The sequence below is a fragment of the Rhinatrema bivittatum genome, chromosome 14 (genome assembly GCF_901001135.1).
Source record: "Rhinatrema bivittatum chromosome 14, aRhiBiv1.1, whole genome shotgun sequence".
NCBI lineage: Eukaryota > Metazoa > Chordata > Amphibia > Gymnophiona > Rhinatrematidae > Rhinatrema > Rhinatrema bivittatum.
In genome coordinates, this window is record NC_042628.1 from 58,160,030 (window position 1) to 58,183,417 (window position 23,388).

At 49.2% G+C, this 23,388-nt stretch overlaps 2 protein-coding genes across 6 annotated transcripts in view; one reads left to right on the plus strand and one right to left on the minus strand.

The window, feature by feature from the left end:
* PHLDB3 (pleckstrin homology like domain family B member 3) overlaps nucleotides 1-10,001 on the plus strand; it is a 61,776-nt gene extending 51,775 nt beyond the window's left edge. For all 5 annotated transcript variants that reach the window (XM_029576400.1, XM_029576398.1, XM_029576401.1 and 2 more), the window contains one exon: nucleotides 7,172-10,001. In XM_029576400.1, coding sequence (XP_029432260.1) covers nucleotides 7,172-7,306 — 135 coding nt within the window. In that variant the 3' untranslated portion in view covers nucleotides 7,307-10,001. The remainder of the gene's footprint in view (nucleotides 1-7,171) is intronic.
* Nucleotides 10,002-17,811: 7,810 nt separating this feature from the next.
* On the minus strand, nucleotides 17,812-23,165 carry LOC115075628. The gene is made up of 3 exons (XM_029576199.1): nucleotides 23,132-23,165; nucleotides 21,894-22,073; nucleotides 17,812-18,471 (listed from the first exon to the last, which is right to left on the minus strand). The coding sequence occupies exons 1-3, from the start codon at nucleotides 23,163-23,165 to the stop codon at nucleotides 17,894-17,896; spliced, it is 792 nt and encodes a 263-aa protein (XP_029432059.1). The 3' UTR covers nucleotides 17,812-17,893.
* Between the last annotated feature and the right edge of the window lie 223 nt (nucleotides 23,166-23,388).

Genomic DNA, 23,388 nt, shown 5'->3' on the forward strand with positions numbered 1-23,388 from the left:
CTAAGAGGAGCGGGTCAAGATTACCTCAGATCAGTGGGTCCTGGACATTCTAAAGCATGGCTACACTTTAGAATTTGCTCATCCTCTAAGAGACAGGTTCCTCTTCTATCCCTGCGGACCACTACAGAAACAACTCATTGTGCGTCAGACACTCAACAGGCTCCTGGCCCTTGGAGCAATTCTCCCGGTTCCCCGGACGGAAGAGGGGTCCGGTCATTATTCCGTCTACTTTGTGGTCCCCAAGAAGGAGGGCTCTTTTCGTCTGATCTTGGATCTCAAGATGGTCAACAAAGCCCTCAGGGTCCCACACTTCAGGATGGAAACCTTACGCTCAGTGAATGCGGTGCTACACCGTGGAGAATTTCTGGCCTCCTTGGATCTGACAGAGGCTTATCTTCACATTCCCATCCTCAAGGCACATCAGCACTTCCTTCGCTTCAAGATTTTGGGACATCATTTTCAATTCCAGGCCCTGCCCTTTGGCCTGGCGATGGCTCCCCGTACGTTCACCAAAGTGGTTGCTCTTGGAGAAATTGACTACCCATCCGAGGGATTGAAGGAGATGCAGTACTCCGCCCTGATGAGCCAGTCCTCAGGAGGGAGGTAATCCTGGTCCACCCCTATCTGGACGACTGGCTCATCAGGGCGAAGTCTCTGGTCCAGTGTCAGCAAGCGATCGACAGAGTACTGCATCTCCTTCAATCCCTCGGCTGGGTAGTCAATTTCTCCAAGAGCAAGCTTATTCAATCTCAGTCCCTAGACTTCCCAGGAGCACGCTTCGATACTGCTGTGGGCTAGGTACTACTGCGTCCGGCCCGGGCTCAAGCTCTCACCTCCCAGGTACAGTGCTTCAATGCTCTCTCGCGTCCCACAGCTTGGGATTATCTTCAGGTCCTGGGCACTATGGCTTCCACTATCGATCTGGTACCTTGGGCCTTTGCGCATATGCATCCTCTGCAGAGGGCCTTGCTCTCCCAGCTGGAAGCCGGTGTCCCGGGAGTTTCACACCATCCTTCCGCTGTTGGAGAGGACCAAGGACGGCCTGACCTGGTGGCTCAGCCTGGATCATTTATTGCAGGGAATGTCATTGGACATTCCTCAGTGGGTGATTGTCACCATGGATGCCAGTCTTTCCGGCTGGGGAGCAGTGTGCCAGACAAAATTGATGCAGGGGCAGTGGACAGGCTTGCAAGCAACCTGGCCGATCAAATGCTTGGAGACCAGAGCGGTACGCCTGATGTTAAAACGCTTCCTGCCCCTAGTCCAAGGTCGGGCAGTTAGGATACTGTCAGACAACGCAACTACTGTAGTGTACATCAATCGTCAAGGGGGAACGAAAAGACGTCACGTTTCACAGAAGATGGACAAGTTGCTGACCTAGGCGAGGATCCACCTTTCCTGCCTAGCGGCTTCTCACATTGTAGAAGTGGACAACGTTCAGGCCAACTTCTTGAGGCATCAACGCATAGATCCTGAGGAGTGGGAACTCTCCGAGGAGGCAGTGGTTCTTCTGTTCAGTCGGTGGGGGATCCCCCACATGGACCTGATGGCGCCACGAAATGCAAAGGCTCCGCGCTTCTTCAGCCACAGATGAGACGCAGAGGGAGTGGATGCCTTAGTCCTTTCCTGGCCACAGCAACTTTTCCTCTATGTGTTCCCGCCATGATCCCTGGTGGTAAAGGTAATCTGAAGAATAGAACTTCACCACGTTCCAGTGATTTGTGGACTTAGGCAACCTCGCGGTGGATGGCCCTCTTCGCCTGGGACATCTTCCATGCTTACAGCGCCAGGGGCCGGTATTTTTTGACCAGGCAGATCGCTTCTGTCTTGCGGCCTGGCTTTTGAGAGGCTCCACCTGAGAAGGCGAGGATACCCGGAGGCTGTGATCTCTACCCTCCTCAAGGCTAGGAAGACCTCTACATCCATTTCCCATGTCCAGGTATGGAAAGTTTTGAGACCTGGTGTGGCTCCGAAGCGGTCTCGCTGTGGCGTGCCTCAGTAGCTCAGATACTAGCGATGTGAATCGTGTCCTCGATCGTCTTAACGATCGATTTCGGCTGGGAGGGGGAGGGAATCGTATCATCGCCGTTTGGGTGTTTAGTGTATCGTGAAAATCGTTAAAATCGTGAACCGGCACACTAAAACCCCCTAAAACCCACCCCAACCCTTTAAATTAAATCCCCCACCCTCCCGAACCCCCCCCAAATGCCTTAAATTACCTGGGGGTCCAGCGGCGGTCCGTAGCTAAATCGGGGGAAGGGGGAGGGCAGGAAAACCGGCACACTAAAACACCCTAAAACCCACCCCCGACCCTTTAAATTAAATCCCCCACCCTCCCGAACCCCCCCCCAAATGCCTTAAATTACCTGGGGGTCCAGCGGCGGTCCGTAGCTAAATCGGGGGAAGGGGGAGGGCAGGAAAACCGGCACACTAAAACACCCTAAAACCCACCCCCGACCCCTTAAATTAAATCCCCCACCCTCCCGAACCCCCCCCAAATGCCTTAAATTACCTGGGGGTCCAGCGGCGGTCCGGAACGGTCTCCTGCAATTGAATCGTGTTGTCTTAAGCCGGCGCCATTCTGCGCCGCCATTTTGCAAAATGGCGGCGCAAAATGGCGGCGGCCATAGACCAGCCGGGGTCCGGAACCCCCGCTGAACGACCTCCTGCAGTCGATCTCCTGCCGGCGCCATTTTCCGTACGGAAAACGATTCGCGGCAGGAAATCGCTCCCGGACCCCCGCTGGACCCCCAGGGACTTTTGGCCAGCTTGGAGGGGCCTCCTGACCCCCACAACACTTGCCAAAAGTCCAGCGGGGGTCTGGAACGACCTCCTGCAGTCGAATCGTGTTGGTCTATGGCCGCCGCCATTTTGCAAAATGGCGGCGCAGAATGGCGCCGGCTGAAGACAACACGATTCAATTGCAGGAGGCCGTTCCGGACCGCCGCTGGACCCCCAGGTAATTTAAGGTATTTGGGGGGGGGGGTTCGGGAGGGTGGGGGATTTAATTTAAAGGGTCGGGGGTGGGTTTTAGGGGGTTTTAGTGTGCCGGTTTTCCTGCCCTCCCCCTTCCTCCGATTTACGATTTTTTGACGATAAATCGTGGGAATTGGTATTGTATTGTGGCCCTAACGATTTTTGACGATTTAAAATATATCGGACGATATTTTAAATCGTCAAAAAACGATTCACATCCGTCTTTCCTGCAGCAGAGCCTGGTGAAGGGTTTGGCCTACAATTCCCTGAGGGTGCAGGTGGCTGCTCTTGGGTCCCTAATCCATCACCGGGACGGAACTCCTCATTCCTCTCACCCGGACATCGTCCATTTTCTCAAAGGAGTTGAAACACATAAAGCCTCCAGTACATGCCCTGTACCCCTCCTGGAGCCTCAACTTGGTTCTTCGGATTCTGGGCAGACCACCGTTCGAACCATTAAGATCTGCTACTCTCAAGGATCTCACACTCAAGACAGTTTTCCTGGTAGCTATTTGTTCTGCCCGCAGGATTTCGGAGCTTCAGGCGCTATCTTGCAGAGAGCCCTACCTCCGTTTCATGGACTCGGGAGTCTCCTTGCGCACGGTGCCCTCTTTCCTGCCCAAGGTGGTTTCCGCGTTCCATTTGGATCAAATGGTGGAACTTCCATCTTTTTCAGCTGACGATTCCCGAGATCTATGCAAGCTCGATGTCAAGCGCATCCTCATTCGCTATCTGGAGGTTACTAATGAATTTCGCTTGTCAGATCATCGTTTTGTCCTTTTGAGTGGCCCAAAGAAGGGGACTAAGGCCTCGAAACCCACCATTGCTCGCTGGCTGAAAGATGCTATCTCATCAGCGTATATTGGTGCCGGTTGGCAGCCTCGGCGGGCATCAAGGTCCATTCTCTCTGGGCTCAAGCTGCTTCCTGGGCGGAAAGCCAGTCCGTCTCGCCCCTGGAGATATGCCGAGTAGCCACCTGGAAGTCCTTACATACCTTTGCTCGGGACTATCGTCTGAATCTTCAACCACCGGTTTTTGGCTCCTTTGGCACCCGGGTCATTCGAGCAGAGCTATCCGGGGCCCACCCTACGTAGGGAAGCTTTGGTACATCCCACTGTCTGGACTGATCCGGGTACGTACAGGGAAAAGAAAATTATTCCTTACCTAATTTTCATTCCTGTAGTACAACGGATCAGTCCAGACGCCCTCCCTAAGGAACTCTGGGACTGGGATTACTTCTCTGCTCAAATTGTTTTCATATCCAGTGGTTTAATGGCTATTTAATGGTTCTTTTTGCAAGTTTGGTTGATTGTCAAAGTTTGATACGCAATGTACTTTGCTCAAGTTAAAAAGGGTTGATACCTTGATCCATCCATCTTGTCTCTTCAGGCTCTGATATTCTTAATATCAGAGGGTGAGAGGGTAGTGCTGAAACAGAAATGTGTAAGTGCTGTGGAAATCCAAAGGCAGTAAATATATCCCGATAAAGAAAGGGTAACAGAGGGTGCACTGGCTTATAAGGGAGCACCCTTCGAAGTTTTCTCTGACTCCATCTGCTGGAAGGGGGACATAACCCACTGTCTGGACTGATCCGTGGTACTACAGGAATGAAAATTAGCAAGTAAGGAATAATTTTCTTGTACTCTGGTGTCTCTGTTGCATGCCACAGCTTGCTAAAACATGAGGCTATGCGGATGCCACACATGGCTAAGCTTTGATGCGAATACATTGGTACTCTGGTTGCTCTGTTGTATGCCAGAGCTTGCCAAAACATGAGGCTTGGGGGGAGGTCTTGAGAGTGAGAGGGTAGTGCTGAAACAGAAATGTGTAAGTGCTGTGGAAATCCAAAGGCAGCAAATATATTCCGATAAAGAAAGGCCTACAGCTAATGGGAATAGAAAAAAATGAAATTAATCCTTAATCCAATGTCCTCAATTCATCCCTGATGAAGGTCCTTTATGAGAATCGAAACGCTGGATTGGGAATTAAACAGATTTGTGTTTGATCATTATGGGGTGTCCGAGTTTGATTTTTCTTAATTATACAGGTGGCACATTTTGAACTTAAATTTCTTAAATGCTCCTTGATTTAGAAGTGTGAATATATTAAAACGTTTTTTATTCAGGTGTCACCTCAGCAAGGTGCAGAATCTGGATTGAAAATTTACAGCAATTTTGGAGCTAGCCGGGGCAAAACAAGTCATCAGGGGGAATTAGCGATAAACAATGGTAACCATGCCAAAATAAGCAATAAGACATAAATAAAACCACTTAATTCTTGGAGACCAGAAAGAGACAAATAGACTAATATTTTATTATAATTACTATAATTATAAAGGCATATAAGTATACAGAAATGTAGATACTTGTATGCACTTGGGATCTCAGAATTTGCAAACAGAGAGTAAGGTTCTCCTAGATAATTTTTGCAACAGTAATACAATAGGACTTGCTGGTAGTTGGCCAAGCTGCTGCTTGTATCAGATGGGCAGGGAGATTACATAATCAGTCTGTGTCTGTACTTGCTTCCTGATAGTAATGACTACTCCAAAGTTCCTTTGTCTTGTCTTGTCTTAGGTGAGGTCATCCCTGTCAATTATGTGTAACCCCCTCCCACCCGCTCCACCCAGGCTCAGCCCTAGAGAGCACTGGATCACTCAGCCGGGGTAGGGGAATAAAAGTCTCTGGGGCCTGTGGATTGGGGGTGGGATTACCTGTAAGGCCACACCAATTTTGAGCTTCAAACAGAAAGAAATTTACTTAGAAAAATGAACCAGCTTTCAGCAAGTACACAGGAAAATCCACAGCAAAAATAGTAATGTTCAGCAGTTACAAAAAGCAGGTTCAAAATGCAGTCCAAACAATTCCACAGGCAAGGGAAAAACACCTATATTCACCAAGAATCTTCCCAATCGCTTTTGTAATGCACAGTTCTCATGCAATATAAGTTTTTTTTTTTTTTTCACTCCAGAAATTGTATCCAATTACTCACTCCTCAAGCAGCTGCCCAAGACCAATCTCCCCACTTTCTGTTGCTGGATAGAAGATACTGGTTCCCTCCTGTCTTTCCAGCAGAAGTTTTCCCTTCTGTTTCATTGATTTTAAGAACTCTGGGCCAGGCCAGACTACGCACTTTGCTGTTCCCTTCTGTCTCCCAGCACAACACCACAGGCCTTTCAATTTCAAAATTCTTCATCAAAACTCATTCAAAAAACTTTTCCAAGACACCTGCCAGTGCCTTGTGGGGAGGTTGTTTTATACACCCCAAATTTGTCACATCACTGTTGGAGAAGACCCACCCTGTCACTCCAGATAAGACATCTACACCCTCTTGAACTTCCTCAAAATAGCCTTTCCCAAAAAATTCCCTATGTTACTCCATGTTAACAAATAGAACATATTCCGTAGAACCCTCCAATGCTGGATGAATCTCCATTTTACATTTTAACTCATAGGCCCCCACTCTAGTACACTGCTGGTTCACCTGTACTGGGCAAACAAGGGCCACACATGGGTCATGCTGTGTGCACAGAGTTACTGTGACTTTCCCACTTGGAAACTATTGTATCTTCATCAAACATGTCTCTTGTTTTGGTAACACAGGAGATTAACAGGAGAATGGCCTTACAGTGTCTGCATGCACAGAGGTGCTGTAAACAGGTTTTAGCCGTTTCAACAAATATGTTGATCTTGGACTTTTCACCAGCATCCTCATTTTGTAGTATTCCATTTGGCTCACAGATGTTAGCATGAATATCTGTATTCTTGGCCTGTATACAGAATTAACCTTATCCCATGCTATCCATAATATAGCAGAACCAAAAGTGACTGTGACAGTGTCTATCTATATTATAAGAATATTAAGGCTTTGGGTGAGCATTGCAGCACATGTGCGCATTCACACACAGAATGATGCTCATCCAGAGCCCAAGGGCAGGCTGGCATGCAGTGCGAGAGTCCAAACACCGTGCAGAGCCAGGGCCTGTGGGAACAGCACTATGGTGATGGTGATGGCAATGGCAGGGCAGGCAGCAGAAAGGCTGATGGGGATTTCCTGGGTTCCACCAGTGGCAGGATGATTATGTGAGAAGGGGAGGAGGGTAGGAGACCTAGGAATAAGAGTGAAAGACACTTGGCATATGTATTTCCAGTTTGTCCTCCAGTCCCTTGATCTCGCTTTCTCTCCCTGTCTACAGAGCCCACACCCGAAGCTGACCTTTTGTGTCAAGACATATGAGCGACTCTTCTGCATGGTGGCTCCAACGGCAGAGGCCATGCGTCTATGGATGGATGTGATTGTCACAGCAGCAGAGGAAAACGTTTGTGACTGAGGTCGGAGGGGTGACCCGCCCTGTGTCAGGGAGGCAACTGCAGGAGTGCCTTTGGCCTGTCCAATCATCCCTCCCCAAACTAACAAAAAAATTATGATGGCTGGAAAAATCATCAATTAAATTTCAGAATTCCTGAGTTGTTCCATCTGATAAGCGACATCACTGGAATTGCCCTGCTATACAAACTTTCAGACAGAGGGAAGGCAGGTGTCCTTTTACACTACATGGAATTGCAGCCTGAGGAAAGGGCAGGTCTCCTTTAACACTGACCGGCTCAATAGGATCGCCAGTCTGTACTCCAGTCCCTTGAAGAGACTTGGCGGTGCTGAGTGCCAATCAAAGGAAAGATGGTGGCATCTAGTCATCTATCCAACCAATTAAGAGACTAGCCAATACAGTGTATCTGACCAGTCAGAAGAGGTTGGAAGGCTTATCTTGACAATGCATTTGTGATGTAAAATACTGTTTGAAGGGGTGGGAGTGGTTGCCGAACTTAACTATAATTGAATTTTCTAGAATCCTCACCTGGTCTCCAGCCAGCGCCACACCCAGAGCGTAGTTGTGGGGCATTCCCCACTTCCAGACTGTGCCCGGGAACCTTTGAGTTTGGGCTCCATGTTTTGATGTACTTGGGAGATTTTTGTGTTCTTTCTAGAGATGGCTCAGGTTGCTGCTTCCCCTGTGTGGCAAGGGGGTGAAGCAGCTCTGGTCTCCTTTCTCTGTCCCCCAAGGATCCTGTGTGGAATGGACAATGTCTTGTGGGGGATGTGGGAAGCCACATGCACACAGGAGAGATGTTCTCAAGGGGGGAGCCCTACTGAGAGTGCAGCTGTCTCTGAAGCATGCTCTTAGGAGGTGCTTTCTATCTCAGCCAGAGATGGCTATCTGAGATAGAAAGTGGCTATCTGAGATAGAAAGTGGCTGACTGAGATAGAAAGTGCTTTCTATCTCAGCCAGAGATAGAAAGTCTAGTGACATTTGCAAGGGTGAAGGGTTAAAATACAGCTTTTTCATCAAAGCACAATATATTTGGTTATTCGGTCTGCACATCCTGACGTAGTCATCAGCCTGTATGGAAAGAACTGGTAGGCTTCACATAAAACCAAAGCTTAAATGAATTAAATAATCATAATATCTAAAGTGAAGTAAGTTTAAGATTGGTGGCAAAGACTGCAAAAAAAAAAAAAAGCCTTTTCTCATTCCCTATCTTCCTTTATGCCTGCAAATGGCACCTGACTTTGTGAAATAGGTTGAGGGCTTTGGGGAAAGGGATATGATCACGGGGAAGTGTAGATGATTATAAGTGCACAGACTCAGGGGAAGGGGTACCCCAATAATTCTCCCACCATTGTGCTTCTATTGTGTATATCTCTCTCTGTAACATAGGCCTTGCTCCTGTAAAATATCTTATTTTTATTGGGGGCAGATATGGAGGGAGTAGCCTGCCTGTTCCTCCTCCCTTTATCTAATTTATTATTTAAACTATATTTATCCTTTTTCTGGTATTCTCTTTTTAAGTAAGGGAATTTCAGGCATTAACAGAAAAAGCTGTATTGATCACATTCCCTGGCAGCAATGGGCAGTATTTTAGAAGCTGTTGTGATTTTTAAGGGCAGGCCTGAAATTTTTTTAAAAGGCATCTTCCACTCATTCCAGACAACCCAAACCTCCTGGTTCGGTGTGGCGACTCTCGGGCTGCCCAGCCCGCCTCCTGATTCAGTTCTTGTATCTCCCAGATCTGTATCAACTTTACCTGCTGCACACAGGCGCAGAGCAGCAGCAGCCGCGCCGCGCAGGTCCAGGAACCTTAAGTGCCACAGCGCAAAGCACGCAGGAGAAGCTGTGCAGGACCTGGGTACACAGTCCCTGATGTTGGGGAACTGAAGTGCACAACAGATCTGCACCGGGGCGCTCTTGCTCTGTGGGCTGCTGTCAGAGAACACATCAAGTGATGCTAGCCGGCAAGCAAGCAGACAGGCAGGCTGTGAATGGAGGGCTGGGAGGGCAAGAGGAGAGCAGTGAAGGCTGGAGGAGGTGAGAGAGGGAAAAGATGAATGCAGAAGATGTGAGGAGCGAGAAGAGGGAAGGAGATGAGAGAAGAAAAGGGCTGCTGGTGGGGGGAGGCCAGAGAGAAGGGTGGCAAATGTCGTGGGAGGGAGACAAAAGAATGGGGGGAAATGCTGGAGGCGGATGGCAAGAAAGGTGAAGGGCAAGTTAGGGGAGGAAGGGAGAGAAGAGAGGGTTGAATAATAAGGAGATAGATGGGGAGAGGGAGTGGTACGCAAGAGAGTGAGAAGTCAGATTTGGGGGTGGCCTATGGGCATGGTGAGAGATGGGGGGGGGAAAAGGACATAGCATGTGCAAGAGGGGGTGAGCAGGAGATAAGAGGATGGGACAAAAGATTGGAGGAGAGAGAGAGGGGAAGAGAAGTGGACTAAAAAAAGAAAATGCCAGAGACAGTGAAGAAGAAGAAAATGGAAACTGGGGAAAGATATGAGAAGAAGAGGGACAATGAATGAGAAGTCCACAACAGTATAAGGGAGGAAGAAAACCTCAAGACTAGAGCGACAGAAACATTGTATTTGCAATTAAGGTATTTAAATGTCCCTTGAAATTATATATTGTATGTACAATTTATTTTTAATTTTTGAAAATTATATTTGTAATAATTGACAAATGATACTGCTGTACTCTTTTCCGCTGCCTTGCTTGCATTTATCATTTCATTTTATATAGAAACAGAGAAGAGGCCAGCAGATGGGAGAATTGGGTCCCTGCTGAAGAGGACAGAGTAGACCCTGATGATTGCTAGAGGTGTAGGGGGATGCTGGAGACCAAGGAGAGAAAGCAAGATCTGATGATTTATTTCTGGGAGGGGGTTTCTCTGCCAAGTGCCCATGAGTGCCTAAACTTAAGTCCAGCGCTGGCATTTGTGACAATTACCACTGATACCGCTGCATTGCTGTAAGCGTTGCCTGTAGCGCCAGGGCTCTTGTTAGCTTTTTCGCTGCCCTGTGCAAACAATTACTGTGCTGCCCCCCCCCCCGCCAATTCATTCAGTCTCTGTCCCAGGCCCATAAAAAAAAAAGCCCAGCTCCCTCCAGCAATCTTACTTTTTAAAATGTGACACTCTCCCCAAAACGGAACCCATGGATCAAAGGATGGGTATTAGGCACGCTAGGCAAACCTTATAGCCTTGCACAATCACACACACAATTCAATGATGGATTTATATTACATTTTACATGAAAAATGCACATTCAAGAGTACAGTCTTCTGAGGCAAAAATATCACTTACAACATGCATATTATATTTCTCCCAGGGCAAGCAGGATGGTAGTCCTCACTTATGGGTGACATCATCAGATGCAGCCCTGTCACGGAACACTTTTGTCAAAGTTTCTAGAATTTTGACTGGCACACAGCATGCCCAGCATGCCACTAACCCTGTAGCCACCAGAGGTCCCCCTTCAGTCTCTTTTTTTCCCACGCAGCAGTTGCCTCGCGGTTTAGGAGCTCTGTGAGAAATTTCTCACAACTTTCCTCACGGAACTATTTGAAGTTTATCTTCTTAAAAATCCCTAACTGGTGTCCCCCATCGCGCTCCGTTCCCTCCGGCGCTCGGTAAGTGCTTTTTCTGGTACTTGCTGTCTGTTCCTGGCAACTTACCACTCCGGTGCCTGACGGTCATCGACTGAGTGCCCGCCATATTTTTGTCATGGTGACCGGGTTTAGAAAATGCCTCGAGTGTCCGAGGACTATGTCCATAACGGACCCACACGAAGCCTGTTTTGTGCCTAGGACCATCGCACGATGTTCGACGATGCCCTAATTGCAAACAAATAACCCCAAAAGACCGTCGCGCTCACCTGGACAAAATGGAGCAGTTATTTCCTTCGAAACGCACTGCTCCATCGACACCAGTTCAAGCGCCACCAACCGTGGAGGGTCCATCAACCTTGGAGACGATTCGCCATGAGCATCGTAGTCAGGGTGACTGTCCGTCACCGACTCCATCGAGGACATTGGCATTATCGTCCTCGGTGCCGGGGAAAGACCGGACTGAGCACCGAGGGAAAGATAGACACCGGCACCGATGGGCGTCCCCGACCAGTGCCGGCACCAATACCACAGCGGCACAGACTTCCATCGAGCTGCCTGCGAAGAGGGCCTGGGGAGAGGAGCCCCCATCCTCCTTTGGACCCGGGACCCCTAGGCATTACCTACTGGTGCCGGGCACCGAGCTTCCACGGGCCCCCATGGAAGCTCCGGTGACGCCTAGCCTGCCTCCTACCCCGATTGCCATGCCACCTATGCCGGCTTCCTGGGAGGAATTGGACCGCATAAAGAGGCAGTGCTGAATGCACTACGAGACTTTTAATTTCCGTTGGTGCCGGCCCTCATACCAGCACCGGAACCGGCTCCCTCGATGTTCGCACCACTCCTCGAGCTTTGCCGACTCAGCCCGTGCCACCAGGCTGAGCGGGATGCCAGTGGCCAGTGGTAGGTGTCCACCTTCACGGAGCGGAAGGATGGAGGGCTGTCATCTCCCAATTAAATAAATAATAAAAAAACCCAGGGATGGGATCCATCAGTTCTAGAGGACGCATATAAAGAGCAGGTAGTAAAACACTGCATGGAGCGGCAGTAGCCACAGAGGCATTAACGGAGCGGGATGCCAGTGGCCGGTGGTAGGTGTCCACCTTCACAGAGTAGAAGGATGAAGGGCATCCATCTCCCAATTAAAAAAAGAAAAGAAAAAAAGAAAAAAAAAACAGGGATGGGTTCATGGGCTTATAGGTATTACCAATTATTAGGCTTTTCAATATTTGATGATAGTTAATGTGACTTTCAAGGCATTCTTCACTTTCGGTGCATGTCCGGCATGACTCCTTGCTTCAATGACAGGGGAAAAGAAAAACTGATACTTCACACATTTCCAGCATTGCCCTCTGCTTCATGGCAGAGAGCTATGCTGCCGCTTACCCAACTAATCAAACTTAATATTTCACTTGGAAGCAGCTCCAGCACTGCTCTCTACATTAATGGTGGGGGTGAAAAGGGAATTAGAACATAAGGTTACTAAGAGCCAAGAGAAACAGTTAAGTATGAGAACAAATGTGTGAAGCTTGCTGGGCAGACTGGATGGACCGGTTGGTCTTCTTCTGCCGTCATTTCTATGTTTCTATGTTTCTATGTATGCATTCCAGGACTGCCTCTCCAACAAAGTTTTCCTGATCCAAACAGACAACCAAGTTGCAATGTGGTACCTAAACAAACAGGGGGGCACAGGCTCTTACCTACTGTGCCAGGAGGCGGCGCAGATTTGGGCTTGAGCCCTGTCGTACTCCATACTGCTGTGAGCCACCTATCTAGTAGGCACAGAGAATGCACAGGCGGACCACCTCAGCTGACATTTCCAACCCCACGAGTGGTCTCTGGATTCCTTGGTTGTGAGCAGAATCTTCCACAGGTGGGGTCATCCGACCATCGACCTCTTTGCATTCAGTCAGAATTACAAAGTGGAACGCTTCTGCTCCCTACACAGGGACCGATGAACACCAACCATGGATGCCTGCACCCGTCCCTGGAACACAGGTCTGCTGTACGCATATCCTCCAATTCCGCTGATAGCCAAGACTCTCGTGAAGCTGCAACAGGACCGAGGCTTAATGATACTCATAGCCCCATATTGGCCACGCCAAGTATGGTTCCCCATACTTCGCGACCTCTCTGTCCAGGAACCCATTCGCCTGGGCACGGCGCCCAACCTCATCATAAAGAATCACGGCAAGCTACACCACCCGAACCTCCAGACCTTGTCTCTGACAGCCTGGATGTTTAAAGGTTGATTCTACAACCACTCAATCTTTTTAGTGGCATCTCTCAAGTCCTTGTAGCTTCATGAAAGCCTTCCATGCGGAAATCTTACCACTCTAAATGGAAGAGGTTTTCCTTGTGGTGCACGCAGAAGGGCTTTTATCCCTTTTCTTGCCCCACATCCAAGCTATTAGACTATCTCTGGCATCTCTTGGAATCTGGTCTCCAGACATCATCTACCCAAGTGCACCTTAGTGCCATTTCTGCTTACCATCAGGGAATAGGGGATGCCCCGATAATGGCTCAACCCCTGGTACAGCTTAAGCCTCCTCTACGGCCACCGGTCATGGCATGGGACCTCAATGTTGTCCTTGCACGGCTCATGCACACTCCTTTTGAGCCCTTGCACTCCTGCGAACTCAGATGCCTTACATGGAAGGTACTTTTCCTAGTAGCCATCACGTCTGCTTGCAGGGTAAGTGAGTTACAGGCCCTTGTGACCTACTCACCCTATGCGAGGTTCCTCCATGACGGGGTGGTTCTTCGCACTCATCCTAAATTCCTTCCTAAGGTGGTAACTGATTTCCATTTAAATCAGTCCATAGTCTTGCCCACTTTCTTTCCAAGGGTGAGCGAGCTCTGCACACCTTGGACTGTAAGCGTGCTCTTGCATTTTACTTAGACCGCACTACAGAACTACAGAAGTCCACCCAACTCTTTGTCTCTTTTGATAAGAACAAACTTGGGAATCCAGTAGTGAGAAGTATGCCTGAACCAAAATGGAGAAGGAAATCCCCAGAACCCTCTGTGTGTCTTTGGCCTGCCTGGGCTGAATGGACTCTGAGTGACTTACAGAATGTCCCTGGATATCTGTGGAGGCAAGCTGGCACCAGACAGGTGATGTCTATTCATAGAGTCACCACAGGGGAGCTTCAGGCACTGTTCTCAGGAGTTTGTAATCCACACAGTTACAGACGTGTTGATTGTCTTGACCAGTAAGAGTTTACCAGAACAAAGAAAGTCATGGGAAATGGGCTACACATCCTGGGAAGCCAATCAGGATAGTTAGCGATGATTTAATCATGCAGTTGACATCACAACTTATGTAAATGATCCTTTGGGCAGTCATGCAAGTCTCTAGAACCTTCTACCCTGTATTTGAATGTTATCTATAAAACAAGGATCACTTTCTGTATACGATGAGATGCTGGTCAGATTGAAAGACTAAGGGCACCCAGTACCCAGCATCTCCCGAGAACACTTATATTGACTAATAAAAATACATTATACTTTTTACTGAGTCTAAGTGTTCTTATGTCCCTGGCCATAAGCATAGAGGAAGCTTTAACAGTAGGCAAACAAAAACTATCAAACTGGTTAGCAGACTGCATTGCATTCTGCTACCAAAAAGCAGGCCTTCCACTGCAGGGACGAGTGAAGGCACACGCAGTAGCACACTACCCGTTCACTACCGATTGCTGACATCTGCAGGGTTGAGACATGGAGCTCTTTCCACACCTTCACAACTCATTACTGCCTGGACAAGGCTGGGTGACAGGATTCCATCTTTGGCCAGTCCGTCCTAAGAAATTTGTTCCCAGTGTAGGAACCCAACTCGTCCTATCTCGACCCGCTGTGAATTTCAGGCTGCCTCATCCTTGCCAACAGCACCCCAGTTGTTGTGCCTGTTGCACATGTGTGCTGGTTAGCCTATTTCGTATGATGCAGCCTGTAGCTTGCTATTCACCCATATGTGAGGACTACCATCCTGCTTGCCCTGGGAGAAAGCAGAGCTGCTTACTTGTAACAGGTGTTCTCCCAGGACAGCAGGATGTTAGTCCTCATGAAACCTGCCCACCACCCCATGGAGTTGGGTTCGAAACTGTTTTATTATTTTATTTTTCGCTTGTACTTTTGCTACAAATGAGACTGAAGGGGGACCCCTGGCGGCTACAGGGTTAGTGGCATGCTGGGCATGCTCAGTATGCCAGTCAAAGTTCTAGAAACTTTGACAAAAGTGTTCCGTGACAGGGCGCCATCTGATGATGTCACCCATATGTGAGGACTAACATCCTGCTGTCCTGGGAGAACACTGTTACAGGCAAGCAACTCTGCTTTACATGCAGTCCTGTGGTGCCAACCAGAAAACTCTGCAAAAAATACACTTGGAACTTCTATGGAATCAGACTTTTTGTAATGTGTGCTGGGTGTGGGCTTGGCTCTTAGAAAGCCGTGAATAAATGGAATTACCATTACAATATAGTAAACATCCCATACCAACACAACCCTAACTCAAACCGTAACAGCTTTATCTATGAAAAGGCAACACTGCACATGTTACACCAAGACCTACATCACCAATACATCAATATTAGGAAAACAGAACAAATCAGACTGCTATAGATCACTACAGATAAATTATATGGTAGCAGAATATCTCACCTTGGTCATTCATGGAGAACACAGACAGACCCTGACCAAATAAAGAATAAAGAGACCAGAACGTATAAATAGAAGCATGCAGAAAAGAACTGAACCCACAACAAGCCAGCCTCTACATGCAGAGCAACAATGGAAAAACAGAAACATTACCATTCTTCATAAAACAGTAAATAATAAAATCAAGAAATCATCAATCATAACAGTAAAATCATAGTCATAAAAAGAAATATTTCAAACCAGTTAAAGAATATCCAAAATTTCCCAAACACCACTAAAATATTTCAAAACATCTGATGAATAAAAAAGAAAATCCAATAATTAAAATGTTCTAATATTTCCCAAAAAAACAATAAAATATTTAAAACAGCACAAACATCAAATCACACCCCAAAATTAAAACTAATAAGGATTAAAATATCTGTTTTCCATACCTGGGATCTTTTGATTTCCAGTCACCCTGAGATTGTTGTGCATTGGGGGAGGAAGTGGTGAAGATTAAAACTGTGAAGGATTTCAAAGGGACATGGGATAAACACTGTGGATCCCTAAAAGGCTAGAGGATGGGAATAAATAAAAAAGCTTAATCGGCAGGAAGTGGCAGTTACTACCCTTAAGAGAAACATGGGGGTAACCTGCACGGAGCGGCAGTTACTACCTTGCTTGCTGGGCAGACTAGATGGACCATTTTGATCTTTTTCTGCCATCATTACTATGTTACTATGTAGGGCCACACAAACTTTATCTTCACACACACACACACACACAATTTCATTCTCTCACACATTCCATCTCTCATATCCATGCCTAAACTCTCACACACACTCTCTCTCCCCCTCACAGATACACTGTGTGTATGTGCATGCCTGTTAGAGCCTTTATGTGACACAGGCTCTCACAGGTGCATACATGTACTCACACATAAGCTCTCACACAGACACATACACATGAACAAAAGCTCTGACACAGACATCACTTTTAAGCTCTGACACAGACACATGCAAACAGGTTCACATACATTTATTTATTTTATTTATTTAACATTTTTATATACCGAAATTCATGTAGCAAAGTTACATATCAATTCGGTTTACATTATAACATGAGGAAGCAAGACGGCCCTTCGCTTCTCCCCCTCCTACATACCCCGTACAAACCACTCTGACAATTTAATGGCATGAAATTTAGGCCGCAGTTTATTAAACAACACAATAATAACCCGAGCCACTAAATATTAATACAATCAACCAAAAAACACCCCCATCCTCCCCCCCCCACACCCCCCACCTTTCCCTCTTCACTTACCACCTTGCCAGAATGGTAAGACTTTGTTCCCACCCCCCACCCCCAGCTCACCCCGCCTCGTCTCCAGCGAGGGTAAGCATTCGGCCTGAGCATCGGCCCCATCTTGCTCTTTAGGCCTTCCCGCGTAGCAGCCCCAAAATTACACAGGCATTTCCCCTCCCCCCTCCATCTGTTCCCCCCCCACCCATACCCACAATACAAATCAACTATTGGCTCGGGTTTTTCCGCCAAACTGCGACAATTAACAGTAGCACCAGGAAACACACTCCGTTCCATCGGGTGGGAGGGAGGGAAGCAAAATTCAGCTGCTCGCTTCGTAGTTGCTGCTCAACTGCCAGCGTTCCCCGCTTACCCACAACTTTGAAAACCTGACAACCAATCGCAATGCACCAATTCAAAATTGTTGCCATTGCCCTGGTTGTCATCCCACCCATCCCCCCCCCTCCATCTATCCCTTCCCTGACTATGCTCCCTGCCCCTTACTCCCATGTTAAAATACGCAGCGCAAGACAAGCTTGCGCTGCTTCCTATAACATGAGGAAGCAAGACGGCCCTTCGCTTCTCCCCCTCCTACATACCCCGTACAAACCACTCTGACAATTTAATGGCATGAAATTTAGGCCGCAGTTTATTAAACAACACAATAATAACCCGAGCCACTAAATATTAATACAATCAACCAAAAAACCTACCCCCATCCTCCCCCCCCCCACACCCCCCACCTTTCCCTCTTCACTTACCACCTTGCCAGAATGGTAAGACTTTGTTCCCACCCCCCACCCCCAGCTCACCCCGCCTCGTCTCTAGCGAGGGTAAGCATTGGACCTTAGCATCGGCCCCATCTTGCTCTTTAGGCCTTCCCGCGTAGCAGCCCCAAAACTACACAGGCATTTCCCCTCCCCCCTCCATCTGTTCCCCCCCCACCCATACCCACAATACAAATCAACTATTGGCTCGGGTTTTTCCGCCACTAACAAAGGCAAAATGCTTTGCCTTTGTTCCCCCCCAACTGCGGCCTTTCTTCTAAACTTGCTGCTCCAGCCCTTCCTCCAAGGCATTATTGTATAGGTCCATGCCTACGTCCGACAGATGTACCCCATCCCCCAAAAAGAATCCCTCCAACATACCCCAAGACCACTCATGTCGGATCCAAAACCCCCCTTGCTGCACCACCCATTTCCCAATTTGTCTATTCAATTTTTTCACCCCGTTCTTCCACACCCGCTCTGTACGATGTTTGATGCGAATGATAATCTCAGACCATCCAACTTTCATCTCAGGCCAGAGACTCATGATGCGCGCCAAATCCTTTCGCATAATTCCAATCAGCTTACGACAAGACAACTTGCCTATGTCATTACCCCCTAAGTATATAATTAAGATACTTGGAGGTCCCATAATTCCCACTTTTGCCTGAAGAAAAGGCAGCAAGTCTTCCCATCCCATTCCCCCTTTTCCAAACCACTGCACCCTCCAACGATCTGTATTCAGATTCAAGTTCTCCTCGTAAGGTCGCTTCGCTGCTCTCCGTTTCGCTCGGTGCACGAAGGAGTGGCCCACGATCCAGGCACAGTCACGGAGCCGATCCACCCCATCCGCGTCTGTAATGCAAAAACCAGCATTAATCGCCCAGATACTTGCCACTCCTAACAACCTTAGGTCCGCACGTAAGCCCGAAAAACCTCCGATTTCCAACGTCCCAACCTTTTGATACTACCATCCGACCAACCTAATTCTGCAGCCGTTGTCGCCGCCCCTATTCTAAACGAATGCGTTGTGTATCGCTTCGTATCCCACCCTAACCTTTCCACTATTTTGTACAACACTCGCGCAAACTGAAAAATCGTTAATGCTTCACCATTGGCATGCATTAAAAACTGCCCCTTCCTACCCGGCCTGACTCTGAGAAAAGCCACTGCCGTCCGCACAGGGCACACGATCCAGTCACGCGCTTTAACTAACGAAACCCAGGCCCCCCTACCCCATTGGTCCATCTTGGAATGCCGAATCCGTAGCCGGACCAGTTCCTCATACACCCCCACGTCTTGAACTCCTAAACCATGTCCACCCGTCGTTTTTGACCGAGCCGCCAATTCGCTAACCCTCAACGCTCCAAAGAAGGCAAATGAAAAGGCAACACGAAACAATAAAACCTCATATTCGAATGACAGACCTCACCTAAACACTCCGCCAGAGTAACCAAATCCTCATATCGGATCGGCTGCCGTCGGTCTCTTCGCTGCCTATACCCCCTCCCCCACCCTTTTAACATCCTCCTGACTAGGAAGCTCCCGGTAGGATCCTGTTCTCCCGCCAGCTTCTGAAAAAACGCGAAACCTGTCAAATGGCAACGCACAGACCCCAATGTGTATCCTGCTCTCCTAGCCCATAATATGTACTGCCCAACCTCCGTATCCTTCACTGCCCCCCTCCTCCATCCTCTCCCCCGCAAAAACCTAGCCACTACTCCTCTGCCAGACATGTAAGAATTCCACGTGGACGGAGCCAACGATCGACGAATCATCTCCCAGGAGTCGTCTTGATGATCTGCCACAGTTGTTCCGGAAAGATCTCTCCCCGTAACGAAGCATGGGGCGCCTCGGCCCTGAAGACGTCCCACTTGAAACGAGAAAAAGCATCCGCAATCAAGTTCACATTCCCAGGTACATGCCGCGCTCGTATCGTCACATTCCAATAAAGACACAGAAAAACCATTTCCCTCAACAATCCCGAAACCCTTAGACATTTTGCCGCCAACTTGTTCACTACCTGCACCACACCTAAATTATCACACCACCAAACCAATCTCCTATTCTGCAGCTCCTTACCCCAGATCGTCAAAGCCACCACTATGGGAAAAAGTTCTAGGAAGGTGATGTTCGTTATCACACCTTCTTGAACCCATCCACGCTTCAGCACACCACCTCCCCTGGAAATATAATCCAAAACCGCAGGAACCTGCTGCATCAGAAAATAGCTCTAATTCTTCATTTGAAATTTCCTCAGCCTGCATCACCCGCACCCCGTTAAACTCCTCTAAAAATCTGTCCCACACCGCCAATTCATTTTTTACGTCCTTCGTGACTCTAATGTAGTGATGCCCTGCTTTGACACCCACCGTTCTATATGACAATCTATGAAGGAAAGCCCTTCCCATTGGGATAACCCTGCATGCAAAATTTAACGAGCCTATCAAGGACTGCAACTGTTTTAACGTCACCTTTCTTGCTCCTTGCACCGTTTTAACTAACTCATGCAACTTGCACACTTTGTCCTCCGGTAACCTGCAGACCATGTCTACCGAATCTAATTCAATGCCCAGGAAGGTGAGTTTCGTAACCGGCCCCTCTGTCTTATCGTGAGCTATCGGTACACCCAACGCCTCCGTCACCTCCAAAAAACCCTTCAGCTGCATCTGACATTCCTCAGAATCCCTGGACCCAACAAACAAAAAATCATCCAAGTAATGCAACAATCTGGCACAATGATTGCGCTGTGCTGTGACCCACTGCAAAAAAGTGCTAAACGCCTCAAAAAACGCGCAAGAGACAGCACATCCCATCGGCAAACAACGATCAATGAAATAACCCTTATCGAAATAAAAGCCCAGCAACGGAAAACACGATGGATGAATTGGGAGCAATCGAAAAGCCGCCTCTACATCCGCCTTAGCCATGAGCGCACCCACCCCCGCTTTTCTTACTAAATCAATGGCCTCTTCGAACAACGCATATTTCACCGTGCACTCCTCCCTAGGAATAAAATCATTAACCGCCGACCCTTTTGGGTGTGATAAATTCAATATCAACCTGTATTTACCCAAAGCTTTTTTCGGAATGACTGCCAACGGTGACAAATGCATTGCCTCAAAAGGCTTGTCCCCAAAAGGCCCGATAATTCTACCCAATTTTATTTCCTCCCGCAATTTGTCCCTTGCCACGTCCGCTAACCTATACGCCGATCTGGCGTTCCTTGCCCTCCCCCCATAGCCCGGGCCCACATATGGAATTTTAAAGCCTTCCATAAAACCTTTTCCTAGCAACATCCTTGCATTTATATTGGGGTAATCTTGCAAATATTCTAACAATACCCTTACCACAAGGGGTGAGTCCGCTTTTTGATGTATCGCTTCACTGTTTAACACCCTTGCTAACGGCTGGTTTCTGGCCTTGCCCACATTTTGTGGCAGGGTGGGCTCCACCGCATGCGGAGCATGCGTGCCTAAACTTACACTCCGGGAACAAACAAGTGAGCTTGTTGAAACGCCAGCACACGTCCGTAATGGTCCCCACTGCTTGACTACCTCCTTCACTTCGTCGAGGCACCCCGGTGCTACGAAAGGAATTCCCTTTGACCCCTGCTACCGCTGCTCCTCCGCCTCCCAACCCCCCCACGCCGCTTGACACTCCGCTTTTACCGCTACCTAACCCCTTATTGGTCATCTGTGTTAACCACAAATGAATGTCCTGCGTACCCCAAGACATAAATTTATTACCCGCCATCTTATCCCTGAATTTCTCGTCATAGTTGAGCCAAGCCCAACCGTCATAATCCCTGAAGGCACCCAATATGCTGTCCGCATAAGACAGCAAAGCACCGTATTGCGTGCAGTCAAAGTGGCTCACTACACTCACCAATCTCAAAAAACCTCGCACCCAATTAACTATATTTTTTGAGATTTTTGGACCTTTCTTGGCTCCCTTGCCTTTTTTCTTACCCTTCCTGTTTTTTCTACGCCCCCCACGACGCCCTTCCAGCAATTTAAAGATATCCACAAATTTTCTTCTACGTATCCTTTTTAGTAAACGCTTGGGCACTTCCTCCCACAATTCGGTTAGCGAGGCCAACGCTGGATGCCCCATATCCTGCCCGGGACCATCTCCCAGCACCGATCTAATTACCCTGCGCCCACTACTTAAACTAGTGGACGATGTCGAAGAACTAGAGGAACTAGGGCTCCGCACCCTTTTCATTTTCTTAACTGGCCCCTGATCTTTCCCATCTGTAAACCTTCCTTGCTTACCTCTTTGCGCTCGCGCTGTTCCAGCCTCGCCACTAAACAGGGATCCCCCGCAGGGTTCTGGCTCTCCCCTCGACCGCATCTCCTCCTGTCCTCTCTTGCGCACCTCGCGCCTCACCTCCACCTCGTGCTCTCTCCATGATTCACGCCGCGAAGGTCCTGCCGCCTCGTCTCCCTCTGCACCTGAAACAGACCCAAAACCCCCCCACTCCCCTTCCTGCCTCTGCGCCCTATACCCCATGCCTCTCCCCCCTGCGCCCAAGCCCCTGGCTAATTCATGATATAGCTCAACCTCTTGCTCTGCCCCCCCCGCAGGGCCCCTACCTGCCCCAAGGCCCGTACGAGCTCCAGCTGACCACCCGCCAGGCCCATAGGAACCCTTAATGGGCTCAAACCTGGGCAACCCCGCACCGTCCAAGCCCCTGCCTATACATTGTTTAATTAGGTCCGCCACAGCTGATATGGGGATGAAGACCTCCTCCCCCCCTTCCACCCCTGCCGGCATCTCTGCGAAGTTGCTGAACCCCACACCCTCCCTACCGACTCTCGGGTGGATCGAGACAGGCGCCGAGGGCCCCGGAGCACCAGGCTGTCCCAACCCTGCATGCTGATACTTGATCGCCGCCTGCCTGCTCCTCCCCCGACTGACTCCTGCTCGAGCCCCTGCTCTGCTAGCCCCCGCCCTCCCGCCGCTCGACCCTTGGCCCTGCTGACACCACGCAGAGGCTCTGGGCTCCTCCCCCTAACAGCTCGCGCGCGCCGCACTGCCGCAGGCTGAGGAGAACCAACAGTCCGCGCGGCGCTGCCACGCGCTCTGGGCCTCCTGGAATTCGCACCAACACCCGGACTGACAGGGCCGACCTCCTCCCTCACCCTGCCCACCGCTGAGGTAAAATCCGCCGCCGCGGGGAACTCGGCGCCGAAACACGCTCTCCCCGTCCACCCAAGGGCCCCGAAACCCGAAACACCCGGGCGAGCCGGGGCCTGGGGCGATCGGGGGACGAAACCCTGGGCACGAACGTTAGAAAAAATCGCCGGGGCAGCCGCCTCAAAATCAGGCTCCGCCCCGCTCTCCCCGGACTCCGATACCAACAGCGGGGAGCCCGCAGGGGAGGGCTCGCGCCTCGCGGAGGCTGGCATAGGACCCCCCACGGCCGCAACGACATCGGAACGTGCCCCAGCGCCATCAGCCGAGGGCAAGCCCGGGAGGGAATGATAACCCGTGCCCCGAGTAAACTCACCACTCGCCCTGGACAGCAGGGGCACCAACGACATCGCCGCGTCCGCGGGCCTCCCAGCCTTGCTTCTCCTCGAACCGCTCATGATTTTCTTTTTTTTTTTTTTTTTGAAAACCCGTACCACCGCACTACCTGACACTGGAGTTGATCAGCACCCACAGCGAAGCAAAATTCAGCTGCTCGCTTCGTAGTTGCTGCTCAACTGCCAGCGTTCCCCGCTTACCCACAACTTTGAAAACCTGACAACCAATCGCAATGCA